The sequence below is a fragment of the Cucurbita pepo genome, chromosome LG05 (genome assembly GCF_002806865.2).
Source record: "Cucurbita pepo subsp. pepo cultivar mu-cu-16 chromosome LG05, ASM280686v2, whole genome shotgun sequence".
NCBI lineage: Eukaryota > Viridiplantae > Streptophyta > Magnoliopsida > Cucurbitales > Cucurbitaceae > Cucurbita > Cucurbita pepo.
This window is the reverse complement of record NC_036642.1, coordinates 10,151,857-10,174,145: the sequence shown is the minus strand read 5'-3', so window position 1 is coordinate 10,174,145 and position 22,289 is coordinate 10,151,857. Positions and strand designations below refer to the sequence as shown.

The following is a 22,289-nucleotide window of genomic DNA, read 5'->3' as shown; positions in this document are numbered from 1 at the left end:
TTCCTTTTTAGGTACGAGGGGATGTGGCAGCTACAACAAGGAAAACAAAGGTCATGGACGTAGTCACGGACATGGGCGCAGACGTGGTGGCAGAGCAGGTTGTGACAATACCTCACAAACTCATGAAAATGCCAACCCTTGGAAGGACAAGAATATGATCAAGTGCTACTCTTGTGGAAAACACGGGCATTATGCGGTAGAGTGCGGCAACAAGTGAGGAGGCAAACCTCATGTTGACGGATGATGAAGAGCCCACATTGATGTTGGTCGAGAAAATGCTCAACCTATTGATGCTTAATGAAGAGAAGGTTATGGAAAACCCCTTCTTAGATGGGGAAGACCAAGTAGAGACGAGCATGTGGTACCTAGACAACTAAGTGAGCAACAATATGACTGTAGATCGAGTAAAGTTCAAAGAGCTTAATGAGAAGTTTACTGAAAACATAAAGCTTTGCGACGGATCAATTGTATCGATCCAAGGCAAAGGATCTATCTTGTCCCAATGTAAGAACGACGATCATCAAGATATATGACAGAAACATAGCTTTGTTGATGAAGGTAAAACAATACTGAAACCACCTGTATAAGATACTATTGAAAAACGATTAACATCTTCCAAAAGTATCCATTGGTGTTGGCAGCAACAAAGTGAAAAAGAAACCTATAGGTCGGGAGAAAAAGGAACTGAGGAACATATCCAAAAAGAAACCAAAGGCTAATTCAAATCACTGAAGTGCAACCTACATCGATATGTTTCATTAGATTTATGATCTTAGCCAAGGAGACCTCAAGGAAGACCACTGAGTGTAAGAAAAAATGAGACTTTAAACTTGTCATCTCAATCATAGGCCTAAAAATAAGGTTAAAAAACACGTTACAAGAATTAACCACATGACTCTTTCAAATTCTGTTTCCATATGGCCATAAATCGATCCATTTGAGTGTTGTGAAGCCCCAAACCAATTTCAATACCGCCTTGTTCATCTCTGGAATCCTGCACAGAAATTGATTCGGAACTGTCCACATGAAGCACTTCACTTTTCATCGCCCTTCCCCACCCAAAATCAGTATCATAAGCCCTTAATTTAGGCGACCCTGCAATGGTGTGGAAGTGTTTAGCTTTCCCACATGCCCTCCACAATGAGAACCACTCCTCTGCCATTTTAAATGGCTCACTCTCAAATTCCTCCACTCTCTTCCCGATCGCCTTTGCCGCAACAACGGTACTGTTACGCTTCACAAGCTCACTCTTCTTCAATACTACAACGCCAAAGTCAAGGCAGTTCCCGAAATAAGTCGGAGGTAATGGATCCTTCACCCGATTCCGGCAATCTGCTAAGAACCCCAAGTAGCAGAGCTCATCCTCGTCTTCAGAACCACTCGCTTCGCTTTGGGTTGATTTAATAAGACACCCCCAAACGAGGGAGCATGTGATGATGAACGATGACAGTCGTAAAGGCTTTAACTCTTTGTCATTGTTTGATTCAGCTGAGACCCATGTTTTCAATTTCTCGATTATGGGTCTGGTCAGGACGAGCGTCGTCCTCACCTTGTCAACAGGCGCCTGATCGATAATGGGCTTATCAGGAACTGGGTTCCATAATGAATCCCAACTTGACAACTCCTGTAAAAAAATGGACTCTAACCCTTTTACGTCCTTGATTGCTGCCCTGTTGTGGCAGGGCAATGGCCCTTCAAATGAATCGGAGGTGCCTCCATTTCTAGAGATGGATGCCCATGACTTAATAAAATGGTGAATGGCTATTCCATCGGCAACCACGTGCTGAAACGCTATACAAATACACAGACCTTGATTTGGGAAAATCGTGATTTGGATTGCGAAATTTGGTATCGCACGTGATCCGTCCGGCAAGAGACATGACTCCGGCATGTCTGGAACAAAGGGGTAAAAGTGTTTGGCGTCGCGAGGGTAGTCGGCGATTAGAGTGTTGAAATCGCCGCCGGTTGACTCTGTTACAGTAAGAGGAACAGAGTCGTGAGGTGTGTAAAGGATGTGGGGCTTGTGGGGTTGAGGAGGGAGGATGAGATTTCCGGCGAGAGGGAAGAAGTGTTGGAGAGAAAGAGAGAGGGAGCGTTTGAGTGTGGGGAAAACAGAGTCCATGAAGTGATTGGTGGAGTGAGGGAATTGGAAGAAGAAAAGGCGGCGCATGGGTCTGCAAATCATCCAGATGAAGTCGAGGAAACTAAGGGGGAGAAGGGTGGTCGGAACTGAACCTGCAGGAGGAGAAATCCGGTAGAGGTTTAAGAACTTGGCGGTGTAATCAACGTCGGCCATGGCTATAAACGCTGATTTGTGAAGATAATGAAGAACGAATTGCAGAGTGGAGGGTTGAAATATAAGAGATGAATGCTGAGATTGATCTTGATGGGGTCGGGGTTATCTTTTGTACCCGTCATGTCACATGGAAATCCATTTCAAAGGGAGCTGATAGGTTGCTTGACTAAGTTGAAAGAAATTGTCAGACTTTTGTCTAGAAGAATGGTTAATAATGGTTAACATGTGGAGAAAGTTTAGGAAACTGGTAGTATTTGTTAGGGGTAAATATTTATGAGATATATACCCTTTATCGAGCAAAGCTAATGATGAACGTTTATTTGTTTTAATAATCTCTCCCTTTAAGTTGGTATCAGAATTAGGAAGTCGAAACAAATGTCGTCATTATACAAAGTTATCGGAGGAGATGTGACAATAATAAGGAGAGGAAGGAGAGTGTAACGCTCTAGTACATATTACTCACGATAGTAACTACACAACATGGTTAATAAAGATGTGTGTTAACTTACAAGTACAAGGCATGTAGGACACCTTTGAGCATGATGACGATATTGAGGAGCGTAAGGATAGAATGATTCTTGCTGTCATTTACCAAGCAGTCCTAGAAGAGCTCATGTTGGCAAAGAAGGATTCGGCAAAGACAACATGGGAGATGCTGCAAACAATGCATGTAGGTGTGGAACTTGTCGAAGAAGCAAAGGTGAGCTTGAAGAGTGAGTTTGAGGCTATCTGCATGAAGGACGGTGAGTCAATAAACGACTGCCATGAAGTTGATGACGATCGTTAGCGGTATCCATTCGTTAGGCAACAAGGTGGAGGAGATTTTTGTCGTTCCTTCGAGCTATTCCTTCAAGATTCATGCAAATTGTTACTTCCTTTAAGTAATTCGGCGACCTTAAGAACCTGTCGGTTGAGGAGGTCGTTGGTCGTCTTAAGGTCCATGAGGAGAGACTTCGTAGCTCCGAAGACAAAGAGGAGGAGAAACACCTCTTACTCACACTTAAGGAGTGATTCGCACAGACGAAAAAGAAATGATACAATCGACTTTTCTTTTTCAGGTACGAGGGGATGGGGCAACTATAACAAGGAAAGCAAAGGTCATGGACATGGCCGCAGACGTGGTGACAGAGCAGGTCAGGACAATACCTCATACTTTTATTTGTTTCGGCATATTTCGATCGTGGGTCATATCCAACCGTAAGTACTGTGAAAAGATTTAACGAAGACTATATATCCATCGCTCTAAGACCATACAAATATTGGTTGTGGCTGTACTCGAGCTATGTTGTCCCACACAGATATTCATTCATTGATAATGTAAGGTTCAAGCTTTTATCAAGTGTATAACGCAAACCAAAATGATTCAAAAGGAAAACATAGCAACACGATCACGCCAATACCCAAAAGTGATTTGTAAAGGCAATTTCCAGTTCCAGAAAGCACACACAAACACAAGTAATTAAGCAAAATCAGCACACGAAGGGAGCATCAACATGATGATCACTGCAGTAGAGCCCAGGTTTCTGAGTGAAGCCTTGCTTTTTCAGCAACTTCCTAGCCGTCATAACAAGATCCTCGTTGGTAACCGAACCATCAGATTCTCTCAGTATGGTCTGAATTGCATTGCTAAGAGCCCCATATGCGGCGTCGGCGTTGCCAGAAGGAGTAGCATCAGCAGATGTTTGGTCAGTCTGGCAGCCACTGATGAGTATCCCACCATCTGGAAGTGCGCGCTTGGATGGCCCAGCATACGCCTCAGTTTTGCTGCCAAGTTCAGTATCCATTGCAGGCTTAACATAATCTTCATCCTTCTCATCCAACTTCTGTTTGAGGAATTCTTGAGCCAAACTCCCAACCATTCCCAAGAATCCTCCCCCAGACTCTCCATTTCCACCACCACCGCCCTGGAGTTTGTTCATAATCACCTGCATAAACTTCTTCACCTTGGGGCTCGCATCATCTCCAAAAACATCGAAAAGGGTCGGCCTCAATTTCCCCACATCAATATCATCTTTACCAGTTTTTTGCTTAAGAATGTCTATAAGCGTGGAAAGGGGTAACGATCTGCTTTTCACATTGACTCGCTCACCATATGAAAGTTCAATCTCTCTGTCTTGCACATCGTCCTCCGTCGATGAATGATCTTGGCGACGGCGTTGGAATGCCGAGGGAATGTGAATCCCACGCGACTCGAAAGCATCTTCAACAGTTTGATGAAGAAAGCTCCTGAAACCAAATCGGGAGTTGCTTCCTTCTTCTTGGCTCTTGGAGTTTGTGCTTTCTCCTATTTGTTCCTCTGCATCATCAATAAGACCACCGCTGTGGCAAGAATCCGACACAATCGTTAATCGGCATCCCGCCGGAACCTGATCTACCAACTCCCTGAAATCATCATCTGCTCGCACAAGATCAAACGGGTCGGAATTGAAATTTCAGCCAAACAGATTTAAAATTCGCATCACAGAACTAATGGGTAATTGGGATTAGAGAAATGACTGACCGGTGATGAGGTTCATGTCAGAGGGAACGATGCACTCGTCGTAGCCGGTGTCATCGTCCTCGCCGGTCTCGGCAGGGAGGCGAGTGCCGTGGCCACTGTAATGGACAAAGAGAAAATCACCTGGTTCGGCGGATCTGACGAGACGGGCAAGGGCGGAGCGGATATTCTTGCCAGTGGGTTGGGGATAGGAATCATCGGTATCTATCAGGATGCTGATGTCGTCCTCGGAGAATCCGAATCGGTCGATCAGACACTGACGCATCCGTTTAACGTCGTTGATGCATCCTCTGAGCTCGGCCTTAGTTCCTGGGTAATTGCATCCGATCAGCACCGCCTTCTTTCCCATTCTTACAATTCGATTCCGGGGCTTTGTCGGATCGGATATTCAGATATTTTATCTCCTTTTTCTTCTTGTCTAGCTGTTTCCGCGTCTATGTCCACTCGTCTGCTGCTGTGGCTTACTCAATAATTGGTTTGACCCACGCATGTCGGTACAGCCGGTCTCCCGTAATTCTTCATCCGCTTTTGGTCCACTGCGGTTAATTAAGTCATTATTGAGCTTGCTTTATTAGGTTGGGCTACCCCACTCTATAATCTTAGCCCAATCTCTAAAATGGGCCCTTAGTTCAGCCCATGGGCCTAACTCAATAAGCCCATGTTGGATTAAGCTTACACATATAGACCCTTTGAATTGGGCTTAACTAAACCCATGTAATTTTATTCATTGTTAATTATTTTATTTGAAAAAATTAACATTCTAAAAGTTTAAATTTTGGAGAAAAAAAGAAGAGATTGAGATTAAGAAAAAAAAAAACTTTAAATTTATAATTAAAAAATAATATAAAAACAATAATTTTAGTTTTTTTTTGGATATTTTCTAAATGTTATATTTGATTTTTTTCAAAATGGGTTCTAATTTGAGGTCGAGGTTAACTTCAAAATGGATTCTAATTTTATGTGAAACTTATTTCTCGCCTATGTTTTGAACCGATCAAATAGAGATGTTTTTGGGGTACGAGGGGAAGGAGGAAGAGGACACTATTCCTAGCCGTTCTTGTGACTATCCTGGTTTCGATGATCCACCCTTGACACTTTTTGGTTCTGATCTTGAGTCATCTTAGCTCTTAAAAGCGAGCGCCCCTCGTGCTTCAAGTCACTATTTGTTGAGCCGAGAACAAAGTGGAGAAATGTGATTAAGAAAGGAAGGGTATAAACTATTTGTGGAAGGCTCTGTTTGAATTTCAACTTGGCGATATGGTTGCGTGCTTCCCCAAATGATAAAGAAACACAATTAAAAGCGACAAACAAATCTGTTTGAAAGCCCAATTCATTAGACCAAACTGTCCCCTCCTTAGTGTCTCAGGTGATCAACTTGGTATTAATCTTTTGATACTTTATGCACATTCCATCATCGCTGCTTCTTTGTGTAACCCATTCAGCCTGCATCTCAATATTGATAGAAAGCTACCTTTCATGTCGCCCTTTTTCATCTCTTATTCGGACTCGACTTTACAAAATAAGATTTTTCTTTCTTTTGGTCAATATTCTTTTGGGTCTAAACAGGGGTATTCACTTAACCTAATTACTACCGTTCAAGTGGTAGAGAGCCGACATCGAGGTGTCAATCCTTTGTGTTAATGTGAGCTCCTGAAGAAGATGAGTCTATTATCCCTTGTTAGGAACCACGACTCTCCACACTAGTATGATATTGTCTACTTTGAGTATAAGCTCTCATGGCTTTACTTTGGGCTTTCTCAAAAGGCCTCATACCAATGGAGGCATGTTGAGTAAGCCCAAAATAAAGCGATGAGAGCTTATGCTCAAAGTGGACAATATCATACCATTGTGGAGACTCGTGATTCCTAACATCCCTAGAGTAACTTTATCTGTTGAGCAACGACTCTTCCACTCAGCACCATTGGATCACTAAGGCTAATGTTCGTTCCTGCTCGATGGATGGGTCTTACGGTCGAAAAATTGATTACATGCAAGTGGAATGTTGGGCTAAACTATAACACAAAATCTACCAAAATTACCCTTTTCTTTATAATTCTGCCACTCTAATCAATGTGAACTTGAATTGATTAGACACATACACTAAAAATAATTTGGTATATATCCATCTATGTATTATTTTTCCACATTATTCTGTAGTCTTAATATTTTTGGGGACAAATATAATTATTTCTCTTTTGGAAGTCTCTTTCCGAATCGACTTATAGGGCACATCATTAAAGCAATGGAGAAAAGAGAACGTCTAATTAAATGAATTATATATATATATATATCAATAAAGTAAATATATGTGATTATAAAGACATTATCAACATGTTTCTTAATGGACCTAACTGTACGAAGGTTCTAACCCCTCTTACTTTCTTAAATATGCCCTAATTTTTCTATATCAATTTATCATAATTCGAATTTCGAGACTTGGAAACGTGAATCGTGACTACAAAGACGAAAGCGAAAAATGAAATAAAAGATAAAAGCTTTGAACTTTGTCAAACCGCCTTAAGCCATCCCAACAGGACAAACCTGCCGAGACAATCCAACTCGAGTTGAGGGACCATAGTCCATAGACACTAATCACGCTCGAGTCACAAGGCAGCAATTTAATGAATCAGACTTTGGTTGTTACCTATCTTCATCCCCGCCTCGTATTTCAATTTCCATTATCTTAGGCTCTGTCCAGCTAACAGGAAACAAAATCTCTCCCTAATCTCTTCTTCATTTCTCATTTGAATGAGATTTTTTCCATTCTATTTAGGGTAAATCCTCGGGAGGACCAACTTTATAGTTTAAATGAAAATCTCTAATAATTTAAGACACAAGTATTGAATCAAGACGTCTTTTATCACCACTTTCGTGGAGCTTGAATAACTAGTAATAATTTACCACCGAATTATTTCCTATAAATCATGAGTTGAAGTGACTATGTATTACTCTTTCAACTTACAAAACTACCCTAGTTTTCAATATATGTATGTATGTATGCATGCATGCATGCATGTATAGAGAGATGATAAAGCATTGCACCACCAAAGAGAGAGAAAGAGATAATATAAACAAATCAAAGGAGTTGACCTTAGAAGTCCCATCCCGACTTTGCCTCCGCTTGTCTCCTAAACCACACCCAACACTCACATCTTCACACGCCTCCCAAACCCTTTGGGTATAGTCCTTCAAAAAAAACAAGTCAACCTTCAAATTCTCCGCTCTCTAGTCCATAATTTAACTTGTTTAGACATATACGCTCAACCAAAAATCAAAACGTTATCGAATTAAAATACAATGAAGATTTAGATAGCTTCTACGCTCAATCAAACTTGAAGATGAAGATAGTGAGGAATTAGTGTCTTTATAGAATGGCTAATTAGATTATTGATGATTGAGAAGATGTCAAGGAATTCATTGGTTAAAAGGGCTACCACCTTGATTTTTGGAGCAACAAAAGCATAAAATTCCACATATGGAGTGAATTTCAAGTGCCTGCAAGGTGACGAAAGCTTTATATGCATAGTTCAATAATACCATTGGCTCCAAATTTCAGCAGCATTATATTAAATTGAGGTTTCTTAGACGGCACCCTAAACCCTATATAAATAACAAAGACTTGCATACAGCTTCATCAATTTGGGTTGGCTTGAGTTGTTAGCTAGAGCTCATAGAGATGCCGGAGAGAGATGAAGGTGCAATATTGCAGCATATTGAAGAGATTACAACTCATGCTGATCAAGTTCAACGAAGGGTTCTTACTGAAATTCTCTCCCGCAACGCCCATGTTGAGTACCTACAACAACAAGGGCTTGATGGGTGTATGGATAGGATGGCATTCAAGAACATAGTTCCCGTTGTTTCTTATGAGAATTTAAAGCCATATATTGATCGAATTGCTAACGGCGATGCTTCTCCAATTCTATGTTCCGAACCCGTATCGGAATTCTTAACCAGGTGAGTGTAAGCAAATCCATTGTAGTTATTCTTGTTAGAAACTACGACTATCCACAATCGTATGATATTGTCTACTTTCAGTATAAGCTCTCATGGTTTTGAACAAAGTACACCATAGAGTCTCCCCTGAGGCCTACGGAGCCTTCGAACAACATCCCCTTAATCAAGGCTTGACTCCTTTAGAGCTTTTGAACAAAGTAAACCCCTTTAGTCACTTTTGACTACACTTTCGAGGCTCACAATTTCTTTGTTAGACATTTGAGGATTCTATTGACATGGTTAAGTTAAGGGCATGACTCTGATACCATGTTATGAACTACAACTCTCTACAATAGTATGATATTGTCCACTTTGAGAATAAGCTCTCGTGGCTTTGCTTTTGGTTTCTCCAAAAGACATCATACTTAGCCGATGATCAACCCCTCAATTAGCCGATGTGGTACTCCCCTCCCAATTGTGTTTGAATTCAATTGTTGTTTGTGTTTTTCTATTCTAGTTCGGGAACATCGGGAGGGGAGCGGAAATTAATGCCGACAACCGAAGAAGAGCTGAAGAGAAGATCATTTCTTTACTCCCTTTTGATGCCTGTAATGAACCAATTCATTCCAGGCTTGAACAGAGGGAAAGGAATGTACTTTTTGTTCGTAAAATCCGAATCCACAACTCCTGGAGGACTACCAGCTCGACCAGTTCTCACTAGCTACTACAAAAGCTCACACTTTAAGGACCGCCCATATGATCTCTACACTGATTACACCAGCCCTAACCAAACAATTCTTTGCACAGACTCATATCAAAGCATGTACTCTCAATTCCTTTGTGGGTTATGTCTGAGCCAGCAAGTCCTTAGAGTTGGTTCAGTTTTCGCATCTGGGTTCATTCGGGCCATCAAATTCCTTGAAACCCATTGGGTCCTTTTGGCTAATGATATCAGAACAGGAACCATAAACCCTAGAATCAGCGACCCATTAGTGAGACAATCAGTCATGAACATTCTGAAACCTGACCCTGTGCTGGCTGATTTGATTGAATTTGAGTGCAGCAAAGGGACGTGGGCAGGTATCATACCTAGGCTGTGGCCAAATACAAAGTATATTGATGTTATTGTGACAGGTACTATGTCACAGTATATCCCAACTTTGGATTACTATAGCAATGGCCTCCCTCTTGTTTGCACTATGTATGCTTCTTCTGAGTGCTACTTTGGGGTTAATCTAAACCCTTTGTGTAACCCAAATGAGGTCTCTTACACGCTCATTCCCACCATGGCATATTTTGAATTCTTACCTCTTGATAGGGAGATGAGTGAAGAATTGGTTGATCTTGTGGACGTTGAACTGGGAAAAGAATATGAGCTCGTTATCACTACTTATTCAGGTATGTTTTTGTTGGGATATAGAGCGTTTATGGGTATTCTGCCTATTTATAGCTTATTCAATTGTTACAACGGTTAGACTCAATTGTTTAGACCCTATGGAGCATGTAGACTCAATTGTTTAGACCCTAGGGAGCCCAATACCCAAAGCCTGTAAATTCAATTGTTTAGACCCTAAGGAGCCTGCAGACTCAATTGTTTAGACCCTACGGAGCCAGTACCCGAAGCCTGTAGATTCAATTGTTTAGACCCTACGGAGCCAGTACCCGAAGCCTGTAGACTCAATTGTTTAGACCCTACAGAGCTTGCCTAGTTTAGACCCTAGCCTGTACCCTATAGAGACGACCTATTTATAGCTTATTTAAATGTTTATAGTTTTCCGTTTATGACGGTGTGTATAGTTTTCATGCCTATGACAGTGTGTGTATAGTTTTCATGCCTATGACAGTTGTGTATAGTTTTCATGTCTATGACAGTGTGTATAGTTTTCCTGTCTATGACAGTGTGTATAGTTTTCCTGTATGGTTGAATAAGCTATAAATATGCAACAGACTCCTACATGAATGAATAATATTTGGTTCAGGTATCTAAGATAACCTATCTTATTTGATATTGCAGGGCTTTATCGATACCGAGTTGGTGACATTCTTCGAGTATCAGGATTTAAGAACAAGGCCCCTCAATTCAACTTTGTATGTCGGAAAAATGTGATTCTCAGCATCGATTCCGACAAAGTAGACGAAGTTGAGCTTCAAAACGCAGTCATGGAAGCTTCTAAGAACTTAGTCCCATATGAAACTAGCCTCCTCGAGTACACGAGCTACGCCGATACTCATACAGTTCCAGGACATTATGTCATATATTGGGAAATTAGCCAAAAGGAAACCAATGCCATTCCCGATTTGGTATTTGAAAATTGTTGCCTAACCATCGAGGAATCACTCAACAGCGTGTATCGTCAAGGACGAGTTTCGGATAAATCAATTGGTCCTTTGGAGCTAAAGATTATCGAGAATGGGACGTTTGACAAACTCATGGATTATGCCATCAATCATGGATCTTCGATAAACCAATACAAAACCCCTCGTTGCGTGAAACACGAACCAATTCTCGAGCTTTTGAACTCATACGTTGTGTCCAATTATTTCAGCCCGAGATGTCCCAAATGGGTCCCTGGTCAAAAAGAATGGTCCTCGAAGAAGCGTAGTTAAGACACAACTAGTTTGGAATGATTTTATAAGTATTTATGTTTATACCTTAAGTCGTGTTTAGTGTATAATTGAAATGTAAGTAATATGTGAGTGTGAAAGGAAAAAGGAATAAAATTGTGAGCGTTTTTAGAGACGACGACGAAAACGTTAAAAGGGTTGTTGTTGTCAACAATAACGAAGTTTAACATGAGGAGAAGCTCGAGAGAATCCCATGATAAGAGACTTAATGGCTCGACGTTTAAGGGAATCTCTATGGTTGGTTTTGTTAGTGAAAATGGAGAGTTCTTGCAATGAAGTCCCATACTTGAGCAAGAAGTGAGTGAGGCTAACTTCATTCAAGCACTCCATGAACCCTTCCATTCTTACTATCTTAAGATGAAGACGAAAGGATTCGAGTGGCTCGATTTGGGTTTCCCAGAAATGTTCTTCCTCCGAAACAATCATTTCCCACTTTTCCTTACGCCAATCCTAAACAAAACAAAAAATCAAAACGAACCAGGATGTTACTTATGTTAGAAATCACGAATCTCCACAAATGAGCATAAGCTCTCGTGGGTTTGCAACTCATGATCATTCCCCAAATTAGTCAATGTAATTACCTTCCTTCCATTGCTACTAGCGTCAACGATCTTGATCGTGAGCGTATGAAGAATGGGACAACTTCTGAATATATTTGCTACCACCGAGCAATTATGCTTTCTGGATACTGTTTTCAGCTCCAAACATCTTACGTTGTTGAATGCCGGCAAATAACATGCAAAGTAAGTATTGCTGGATAGAATCTGCCTTATAATATTTATTTTTTCAAAAAATAAAAACAATAAAATTAGTTCAATTATCTCATTTAAATCTCAAAGATATAAATATGCTACTATTATTTAAATTAAAATTCTAATATAAATGAGAATACTCAATAACAAAATTTAAAATTCATTAAAAAAAAAAAAAAATCTCCTTTAATCATATTATAAATATAAGAAATTTAATTTTAATATTGATAAAATAGGGGAAGAAATTGAAACTTACATCAAGGAAGGAAGGTTCGAAGGTTAAAGAGTGGGCGGGAGAGATGGCGGAGAGAAGAGCGGAGACACTGTGGAGCTTGGTATTGGAAAAATGTTGACAAAGCAAACCAAGAGAGGCTTGATTCAGAGACTTTAAATCCCCCAAATTAACTTCATCCGTTACAGCATTATAGATCCAAACCAGGGTTTTCAAATTGGGCGCCACGATCTTAACCCAGCTCGAGCCATGCGCGTCAAAGCAGCTACAAATCCGCACCCGCTCCAATTTCCCCCCCAAAACGTCCAGCCCCTGCAGCTGGAAGCACCCCTCCAGGCTGAAATCCTGCAGCACCGGGCACTGAACTCGGAGATTCATTAGCCCGGAGCAGCTCTCTAGATTCAATTTCTTCAAAAGGGGGAAAGAGGAGTCGGTGAATAGGTCCACCAAGGAGGGGCGGTCTAGAATCATGAGAGCCAGAGAGAGGGAACTCAGAAGCCGGAAGCCAGAGCTCATGATGGACGACGGCGGTAATCGGAACCCGGGGTAGATGGAGCGGAGGCTGAAGACCCTCAAGGAATCACTGGCGATTATGCCACGTGGGAAATTGAAGTAATCGTTGGTGGAGACTTGGATGTGGAGGTGTTGGATTTTGTGGCGGACGGCGATTCGGAACAGAGCGTTGAGGCGGGAGAAACTCAGAGTGGCGGAGAAGCGGAGGAGACGGACGTTGGAGTGTTTGTGGTCGCGGGCGTTGAGGATTCCGGCGATGATGTCGGCTGGGTTTGAATTGGAATTGGAATTGAAGATGGAATTGGAGAAGTCGAGGTCCGGTAAGGTGAACCAGAGAGAGCGCCAGCGGGAGGAGAGAGTGGCGGATTGGGCGACGGTTTTGATGGGCAATAAGGTGAGAATGTGGTGGAGGACGGCGTCGGGGAGGTGGCTGATGTAGTCGACGCCGGTTTGGTTGTGGGAATTGGAGAGCCGTCGTCTACGGGCGGATCTGGTCTCCATTATCGGAAAGAGAGAGAAAGAAAGAGAGAGATTTGTTGTTAAGAGAGGGAGAGAGTGAGATTTGTAGGGTTTGAACTTTTCAAAGGCTTTGTGAATCTCAGTGAAATAAGGATGGCGTTTCAGTTTGTTTCATTAATCCTTATTTTCTTTTTCTAAAATATTATTCAAAAAAAAAAAAAAAAAAATCAAATAACTATTAACAAAATATCATTAGTGTGAATCTAATATTTTATAACAACATTTTTAAATTTATTTAAATTTTCAAATTCTTTATTTATTAATTTAAATAATATTTATAATCTTTCTAACAATATCTCTAGATTAGAGAAACCAAGATTTTTAAAATAAAAAAAAAAGAGATAATCAACAAAATAATTATTTGCATAATATAAAAAATATTAATAAACATTGCATTTTCTTTCAAAAATATTAATAATACCCTTATGTCAGTTTTAAATTAAAAAAAAAATAGTCAATATTTTATTTTAAAAATACATTTAAACTTTGAGTATAAAACTTCATAGGATTTCGATTTTATTCTGTTGACCCTTTGGAATCGGAGTAATGATTACAAGGTAGTGGAGCATTCATATTTCATAGTTAGAAGTGAAATTCTTAGATTTATGAAAGACGAACAACTGTGAAGGTTCTGCCTAGAATGTTTTCATTAATGAAGAACAAAAGTTGGAGGCTTAAAACAATCCGATACCGTTCTAGTCTCCACCATAGTAGATGAAACCATTTTTACTATTTAACTTTTTTTATTAGGTTATATTTGTAAGCATTGAGTAGCATTTGAAGGCCTACATTGTTTATAATTGATATTAATGATTTGGGCACGTTATGATAATAACACATTAACATCCTAGAGGTTGTAGTCAAAAGCACGTGATATTATGGTCCTACAATAATCTAACAAAATTCCTCTCATTTTCGATTTTTCGATTAATAATTTGTATTTTTTTTCCTTTAATTTGAATTGAATTTAAGTATGACTTAAAAGGTATCCGAAGTTTCGGATTGAATATAGGCTTCGCCTACTAATAATTATGGAGACAAGATAATGCAAGGTTTTGATTATGCAATGGATATGTTCTCAAGTCTGTTACGTTCTAAACGTTCTAATCATGTCGCGGTCTCGTATGAAAATGTATGCATGCATGTATGTGTATGTATGTATATTTATATATAATAGAAGGGTTAGTTATAAGTGGGATTGTATTTCACAAAGTTTGCAGGTAAGATTTATTGGAAATGCACAACTAAAATTGCATAGTTTTAAGGAGGCTGTATATTGAGCCACCTCTAAGACATTTTTCTAAGGAGCGAGCAAGTGAGAAAAATAATAGTCTTCACTCGTAGAAGTAATTGAAGATAAATAGGTAGCTTAAACATGTTATAGGAGATGCAAAGGAATGTCACGGACATAAGATGTCAATTCAAAATTCAAATTCTAGTATGAATCTTGGGCATGAGAGAGTACAAATGATATCAAAGCAAAACTTATTCTTGTGGATTAGGGACGAATCAAGGCAAAAGCTAATAGACCTATGTGGTCCTACGTCGGCTGGAGAAGGGAACAGAACATTTCTTATAAGGGTGTGGAGACCTCTCCCTAGTAGACATGTTTTAAAACTGTAAGGCTGACGATGATATGTAATGAGCCAAAATGAACAATATCTGCTATTATTGGTGAGTTTGAGTTCTTACAAATGGTATCAAAGCTAGACATCGGACAGTGTGCCAGTGAGAACGCTAGACCTTCAAGGAGAGTGGATTGTAAAACTCCAAATCGGTTGAAAAAAAGAAGCGAAACATTCCTTATTAAGAGTCCAACAGACCTCTTTTATAGGATGCTCCAGTCTACCCTGACAACCATTGACAAAAGTAATCAATTATGTACTAATTTACAACTACGAATCAATACCACAGAAGTAGGAGAAGAAAAGAGAAGAAAAAAGAAGAAAGGGTTAATTATTTGACAGGGTCTGGTTTTCTAGTAACCCTTATATAGCAAAACACAACAGCAAAAACAGCAGTAGCAAGGCCGCCGAGCAGCACCCCGCCGCCGGCCATGGACGTATGAAGATGATGCTTTCCCAGCCTTCTGATTTCAGGACCTGCAGCCACTCCCTGCTGATTCTCCATCTCCATTTCCATTCCAATTTCAGCCCCAAAAAACGGCATCGCAGTGGCAACTGTTGGTGCCTCGGCGGTGCTCGCAGCCGTGAGCTGACTCAACCACATCCCAACAAGAACCAGACACAGCAAACCATGTCGAACCACAGCCATATTTGTTGAGCTTGTGGAGATTTATGTGAGAAGGAAACAGCAAAGGGGTTATATAGAGAGAGAGAGATACTGATGGCTAAACCTGAATTTTATTGTTATTACTTATAAATAGGAACGAAAATGTTCGCTTTTTATTTATTAGCTTACATTATCAACTCACTTAATTAAAGTTTAGCTTGTTTTATAGTAAAAATTATGATAAATAATTTCTTTTTAGCGCGTATTATAATAAATTCTCAAGACTCAAAGGGTAGTTGCCAACTATAAATAGTCAGACATTTATGTAACCTTCAAGCATGGTACAGAAACAGCTCAAACTGAGACCAAGTCAAACCTTCCTTGAATATTTACCTGACTCTAATAGTTATCAAACGGGGTCTAATTATCGAATCCTTAGCCGACTTGAAATGGTGCCCAAGGTTGCGGTTGAACCAGGCCGATCGTTGTATTAACTACGAACCCCACGCTTGTCTGGCTTCTTGGATGCAATGCATATCAGCCAACGGTTTCCATGATCCGAGATATCGTTCGTAGATGAATTTCTTACACTAATTCTGCAGACCCACACCTCCTACAGCCCTAAACCAAAAGCATCACTTTCAGATCCAGCAAACATCTAATATGGTGGCACCAGGTATCACAGTTCAATCTACCCTCAGATAAAACCAAATGGTTCAATTAGAAAAGTCTAGATTTCAAATTTTCTACTTGTACTTGCACACAGATGGGCAATTCACAAGCTTTACAATGGTTAAAGGTCAAAGCTGGTGTGTGATCATAAATCAGTTAGAGAAGGGAGCGAAACATTTCTTATAAGGGTGGAAACCTCTCCCTAAAAGACACATTTTAAAACCTTGAGGCTGACGGCGATACATAATGGGCCAAAGCGGACAATATCATTAGTGGTTGGATTGAGCTATTACAATGATATTGTGGACTCGGAACTCGGACTAAACGAGGTTGACCCCAAGGAAGAGAATGAGGACCTCTTGATTTCACGAGAATCCTTTGTTGATGATTCTTTTTCTTTTAGCAGGGTTGGGATTGAGATATTGGGAAAATTGAGGCTAAAGTTCCATATATGGCCCTTGCTGCTTCATCGTAAGCTCTCGGCATCAATGGTAGATGGGAATGTACCTAACGAGAGTCGACTTCCCCTATTCGGTGCTCAAATTTTGGGAACCCACTTCCCCCATGTCCTTTACCCAACTCCTCTGTAATTACATCTCAAATTCTCTGGCCCTCCCTTACCTTTCATGCAGCCTTTCTTGGATCCCTTGGCTGGAACTCTACGGGGGAGTTTAGCCTCATCATTACATGTATCAAGGTGATCGTTGTAATCTTTCCATCTTGCAAGAGTCTCCGCCATGGATATGGATCCAGGACGTCTAGTTTGTAAGTTTTCTAATTTAGGCATCCAAGAAATGTTTGTATTGCACTTAACAAATCAGAAAGGCCACAAAAAACCTGTCACCATTAAAAGAGGATTTCAATATCCAAACTATGAACAATCAGATGCAATAATAAAGTAAAATCTGTAAACAGAGAATTCTCTAAACCATTGGTGCGTGTAACAGTCCAAGTCCACTGCTAACAGATATTGTCCGTCTTGGCCCGTTGATATCGTCGTCGGCCTCACAGTTTTAAAATACATCTACTATGGAGAGGTTTCCACACCCTTATAAAAAATGTTTCGTTCCCCTCCCCAATCAACGTGGGATCTCACGCATGCGTCATGACTATAGTAATGCACTACATAATACTTGTGTATGTGATGCAAGTGAACAGGAAGATGTATGAAAAAGCTCTCATGGAGTTTCATTGTTTGTTCCATCATCAAAACAATTTGTGTTTCTACGGCCCAAGAACACGCACTCATTCTTAGGCTAAGGTTCCAACAGAATCTTAACCATTCAGTGCCCAATGCCCCTACAGTGATTCCTAAGTTTAATTCTGTAGGCTGCAACTTCAGCTCTTTACACTATAATTTCCGCTCAAGGTATCTCTACGTAGAAGAAAACCAAAAACAACGTGCTTTGAGTCTATGGCATAAAACAAGCTGATCGCAGTCCCAGCTATAATTTCTCAAAGCCAAGCCCTCCCAATCAAGTGGAAATTGGCGTTGACGCCCGGGATATAGGACATGTTCATCAAGTCAGTCAAGTTTACAAACTAATTAAAGAAAACACACACCATTCAATCAGGTTCTTCTTCCTCTAAATAAGTTGAATCCGTGCATTTGACTTGTAAGGAAATGCAAAAATAGCGCGAAACTGCCGGGAAGCGAAGATTCTAAATCTTAGCTTCCCGACACAAAAATGCATACATCTCAAACTATACCAGTCGCTTCATTTCGCACAACAAAAGTCAACAGGAAAATCCCCTGTTTTCATGCTATACAGAATTTGAATTCCTCTATTTTCTGGCTCTTATCTTATCTAGAAAAGCGCGAAAAAAATACCTCCATTTCTGCGGGGAAGAGAAGTCCATAAATTCGCGACGTCAACCAAAGAACGGACATTCCGATTCTAGAGAGCCCATGGACCAAGACGATCGCGTTGACGACAACAAAGCGGACGAACGGGGAAGAACCCTAGGCCCCAAATCACCACACCTCGAATTTAATTAAACAAATTATATTCACCACATTTATTCTATGGGCCGAATATAACCCAAGGCCCAATTTTTCAATAATCTTTTTTTAATTTTTTTAGAATATATTATCATAATTATTAATGCTTAAACCCAATATATGATTATTGATTATTAAATCTTTCAATTTGTTGTTTATAAAGTTTAAAAGGTTTGAACTGTTTATAATTAGTAATTAACGATGATTGAGTTATTAATAATGTGCTATCAATCATGATCATAATTAAACACTAATTTCAAAATCCCATTATCATAATTAGAACAAGCGAGAGAATCAATTTAATTAATCAGATTAGACAATGGATTTTGGCCATCATGAAATTTCGAAAACAAAAACATGGAGCCCATGTTTCTTTCTTCTTCTTCTTCTTCTTTGTACAGTGAACAACAATCCATTTCCATGGCGAAAATGCAGCAGGAGCTCAATCCTCATCAGTAATGGCGGTGGGTGTGATGGACGCACTCAGCAGGGGTAACAGGGAACCGAGCGGAATCCGTACAATAGTCATAAACCATATGCTTAGCCCGAACCCAAACCAGCTGATGACTTTGGTGCAAATTCAGCTCTGATATGGTTGGCTCATCCCACCAATACTTATTCTCCCCATCGCTACTGCATTTCCGAGCAACATCTCCAGCCGCGGGGGCCTCGCAGCCGTCTATCTCGAAGCCTTTGTACGACGTTACGAATGGCGCATGTGCCCAATTTGTCTTCACCCGACCCCCCTGTGTCGCCCAGTCATCGGCGTTCCAAATTGAACTGTATACGCCCATCGCTTGGTCCTTCGGGAAGGGTATGCCTCTGTGCTCCAAATTAGAATGCACTCTTATTGGGGTTTCATCGACAAGGAACCTGAACAGTAAAAACAGAGTAAATGAAAAATTACAAAAACAGAGTCGCCCTGCTCTAACAAGAACAGAGTCGTTCTGGTCTAAGAAAAACAGAGTCGTTCATGATCATTCATTGCTTACATGACATGGCGCCGAGTCCAGAGGATGGAATAGGAGTGGAACTCTTTGGTTGGGTCAAACCAGAGGTTTAATCTCTGCTCTCTGTTGCCAACGCCATTAACATACACGTTGGTCTGAACAGAGTACGGCTCCCCTGTTGTATTCCCCAGAAACTCGAAGTCGAATTCATTGTGATTTGGGCCATCTGATGACATCTGTATCATCAGAAACAATATGATCATCAAGAACAATATGATCATCACAGCGCAAGAATAACCGACAAGAAACGACGATCACAATCAATAAACCAAACTTACATAAAATGCGGTGACAGTTCCAGCAGAGTCACCCTCTATGAGTTTCATTTGGATTGTGACCTTCCCGAACATGTACTTGTTCTTCGATGAAAACCCAGCACCTGAACAATTCAACACACGAATTTCTTAGTATAAACCATTAGAAAACGAAGAGCAGGAATAGATTTTCTGGGTATTTTTCTGGGTACCAGAAGAGTTGTCGAGTCTAAGCTTAAGAAGCTCTCCTTCATAGATGAAATGATCGAAAGCCCAGCTTGGCTGATAGAGCTCGTGAAAATCCCTCGATTCAACGGAACCCACCAAACAAAAACCAAGAAAGAAGACAAGGAAACAAGGAAAAGACATAGAAGCAGCCATGGAAGACGAGAAGCTATTGGATAGTGAAGGTGAAGCTTCTACTCTGCAAACTCTGTAGCGATCTTTACAGAACCATACCCTATTTATAGCCATTTTCTTTTAGCTTCTTACACAAGCCCCAAATTCTCCCATTACCAACTAAAAGACAAAATCGAACATTCCACGTAGCTCAAATATCATGCCACGTTGGATTTAAATTTCCAAGGTGTATTTATTTTTTTAAAAGGAATATAGCCGTTACTATTGGCCTGAACAGCTGGAAGAAGCTTTGGTGAGTGGGAGTGGCGCTTGGTACCGGCTGTCCCCGGTTCTGAAATGTGGGGTCCAATTTAAACCAATGGGATATCGCTACGTGGCTTTATACAGCTGTTTTCTTTATGCATCCAGTTGTCACTGCCACTGGGAATAGCAGTCATAAAGCTATTGGTTCCCTTCCCTTAGCTAAGGCACTTGATTCTTCCTCCACAAAGTCTCATTTTAAAGCCCCACGCGCGACTATATAAATAACCCCACTCGCCCGCTGTGGTCTACAAACCTTTAACGTCACCTATATTATTTTTTATCGGTAAAATTTTTAATTAATTGTTATATAGTTATTTTATAATTTTATAATTTTGTTGAAAAATCCTAATAAATTAATATATTTAAAATAAAAAAAAAACTACTAAAATAAATTTTAAAAATCAAATTTTAATATTATAACAATAGTTTAAAAATTATAATTAGAGTCTCAATATATTTATATTAAGTGGAGAATGGGCAGAGACAGTGACGGAGGAATATAATTATGTCCTCGATTCTATTTATCTAATTGAAAAAATATATATTTTCTACTCCATTTTCGATTTGAAATCCCTCTCCATGTTGGGTAGATCTCGTGGGACCCCAGTATATAACAGGGATCCCATATAAGGGAACTCTAAGAGAGCTGTCGACTCCAACTATCATCCATGTATGATCCATACTAAATCTGACTAACTACCCATCCTACCTCATCTCTGTTCTTGACAGCTCATCTTTGTCTCAGTAGAGTCTTGACATGTTTCGGTCTTCTTCCTCATTACTTAAAAAAAGTGAGTCACGAATTCAGATACAAGATATTATCATTATCGCCTAGACAATTAGACATGCAACCTGTAATCGCAACGAGCTCTACCAACTGAGCCACTGAGCTGAAATTCCCTTCCCATGGTACGTAGATCTCGTGGGACCCCAAGAAGATAAAATGGATATTTCTAACAAAATCTCGTCCAAACGCCACATAAGGCGCGTAGTTTATAGGACAAGAAAATCAAGAGGAGGTGGGACCAGGGTTATATTCTTTTGTTTTTACAGTTTTGCATCTTTGTTTTTTGTTTTACTTTGCTGACTGTGGAGCCAGCTTGCAGTTGGTCCCCACCATAAAAATGCCATAATGATATTTAAATCAATTTGATTCTGAGATAAAAATTTATTCTATTTTAACCCCAATAATAAAAGTCAAAATTCTTACTACTTTCTTATAACTTTCAATAAATAATTAAAAATGGTCAATTCTCGTATAATTTAATTTTGTATTTAATTTTCAAACAATCTACGAACGTCAATGCTAATTAAAATTATTATTTTTAATTGAAATTAAAAATGATTTATTTTTACGTCCGGTTAAAATGAAATATTTTAAATTACTAAAAAAAAAAAGAAGTATAAAAGTAAAGTGAGGATAAAATTAATGAGGCAGTCACGGAAACCTAGAAAGTTAATGCTTACTCGCCAGTTTTCGAAAGTTACTAACAGTCCAATGAGATGTAGCCACGTGGGTAAGATATGGGTAAATTTAAAATTTAATTTGAGAAATAATACGGCGTGCCACTCTTTTAATTGCACAGGCTGTCGTGGATTGTGATGGGTATTCCTCAGATCCCAAGGCTTCCATAACTTACACGAAAACAAAATAAATTCAAAAAACTTACAAACAAATTATTCATATTGAAAAACCATTATGCTCAATCATTATAACTTTTTTTTCTTTTTCAAAAATAATAATTATAACTCTTTTTTCTTTTTTCAAAAATAATAATTATAACTTTTTTTTTTCTTTTTCGAAAATAATAATTATAACTAATTTATTATATGTTAAATATTTAAAAATAAAATAATAGATATTTTACCGATTAATATTTTACTTTTATTAAAAATAAAATTTAAACGAACCTAAAATATTTTATGGTTGAATTGAATTAGGTTATGTTGGATTATTTGAGTTGAAAATTTTATGAGTCTAACAAATGTCGGAACCCTAATCGACCGTTTTTCGATTTTTGACGTGGCAGAGATGGGGATGGGGATACAAACGCTTGGATCAGAGCCCGTTGATGGTATTAATGAG

The 22,289-nt window shown here is 39.5% G+C and overlaps 6 protein-coding genes across 10 annotated transcripts; 1 reads left to right on the top strand and 5 right to left on the bottom strand.

Annotated features, from left to right (window-relative positions):
* Positions 1-699: 699 nt before the first annotated feature.
* On the bottom strand, positions 700-2,383 carry LOC111795307 (coumaroyl-CoA:anthocyanidin 3-O-glucoside-6''-O-coumaroyltransferase 1-like). Its single transcript, XM_023677639.1, has one exon. It carries the CDS (start codon positions 2,294-2,296, stop codon positions 884-886), a length of 1,413 nt encoding a protein of 470 aa, XP_023533407.1. The 5' UTR covers positions 2,297-2,383; the 3' UTR covers positions 700-883.
* A 1,198-nt stretch (positions 2,384-3,581) lies between these two features.
* LOC111795308 (metacaspase-4-like) lies at positions 3,582-5,291 on the bottom strand. Its single transcript, XM_023677640.1, has 2 exons — positions 4,797-5,291; positions 3,582-4,691 (listed from the first exon to the last, which is right to left on the bottom strand). Exons 1-2 carry the CDS (start codon positions 5,140-5,142, stop codon positions 3,766-3,768), a joined length of 1,272 nt encoding a protein of 423 aa, XP_023533408.1. The 5' UTR covers positions 5,143-5,291; the 3' UTR covers positions 3,582-3,765.
* Positions 5,292-6,568: 1,277 nt separating this feature from the next.
* LOC111795163 (indole-3-acetic acid-amido synthetase GH3.6-like) lies at positions 6,569-11,336 on the top strand. Its single transcript, XM_023677438.1, has 4 exons — positions 6,569-6,574; positions 8,455-8,750; positions 9,247-10,127; positions 10,744-11,336. The coding sequence occupies exons 1-4, from the start codon at positions 6,569-6,571 to the stop codon at positions 11,334-11,336; spliced, it is 1,776 nt and encodes a 591-aa protein (XP_023533206.1).
* A 114-nt stretch (positions 11,337-11,450) lies between these two features.
* LOC111795711 (putative F-box/FBD/LRR-repeat protein At4g03220) lies at positions 11,451-13,428 on the bottom strand. Its single transcript, XM_023678273.1, has 3 exons — positions 12,363-13,428; positions 11,936-12,118; positions 11,451-11,804 (listed from the first exon to the last, which is right to left on the bottom strand). The coding sequence occupies exons 1-3, from the start codon at positions 13,350-13,352 to the stop codon at positions 11,502-11,504; spliced, it is 1,476 nt and encodes a 491-aa protein (XP_023534041.1). The 5' UTR covers positions 13,353-13,428; the 3' UTR covers positions 11,451-11,501.
* Positions 13,429-15,108: 1,680 nt separating this feature from the next.
* LOC111794654 lies at positions 15,109-18,247 on the bottom strand. 5 transcript variants are annotated; one of them, XR_002815122.1, is made up of 3 exons: positions 18,106-18,247; positions 16,568-17,111; positions 15,655-16,223 (listed from the first exon to the last, which is right to left on the bottom strand). XR_002815122.1 is itself a non-coding variant. In XM_023676751.1 (2 exons), exons 1-2 carry the CDS (start codon positions 18,132-18,134, stop codon positions 15,327-15,329), a joined length of 357 nt encoding a protein of 118 aa, XP_023532519.1. In that variant the 5' UTR covers positions 18,135-18,247; the 3' UTR covers positions 15,109-15,326. The 5 variants fall into 5 exon arrangements, 1 of the variants encoding a protein (XP_023532519.1); XR_002815123.1 differs by having other exon boundaries at positions 16,631-17,111; XR_002815124.1 differs by having other exon boundaries at positions 16,896-17,111.
* Positions 18,248-18,519: 272 nt separating this feature from the next.
* Positions 18,520-19,976, bottom strand: LOC111794667 (xyloglucan endotransglucosylase/hydrolase protein 9-like). Its single transcript, XM_023676768.1, has 4 exons — positions 19,753-19,976; positions 19,565-19,665; positions 19,269-19,462; positions 18,520-19,149 (listed from the first exon to the last, which is right to left on the bottom strand). The coding sequence occupies exons 1-4, from the start codon at positions 19,919-19,921 to the stop codon at positions 18,729-18,731; spliced, it is 885 nt and encodes a 294-aa protein (XP_023532536.1). The 5' UTR covers positions 19,922-19,976; the 3' UTR covers positions 18,520-18,728.
* Between the last annotated feature and the right edge of the window lie 2,313 nt (positions 19,977-22,289).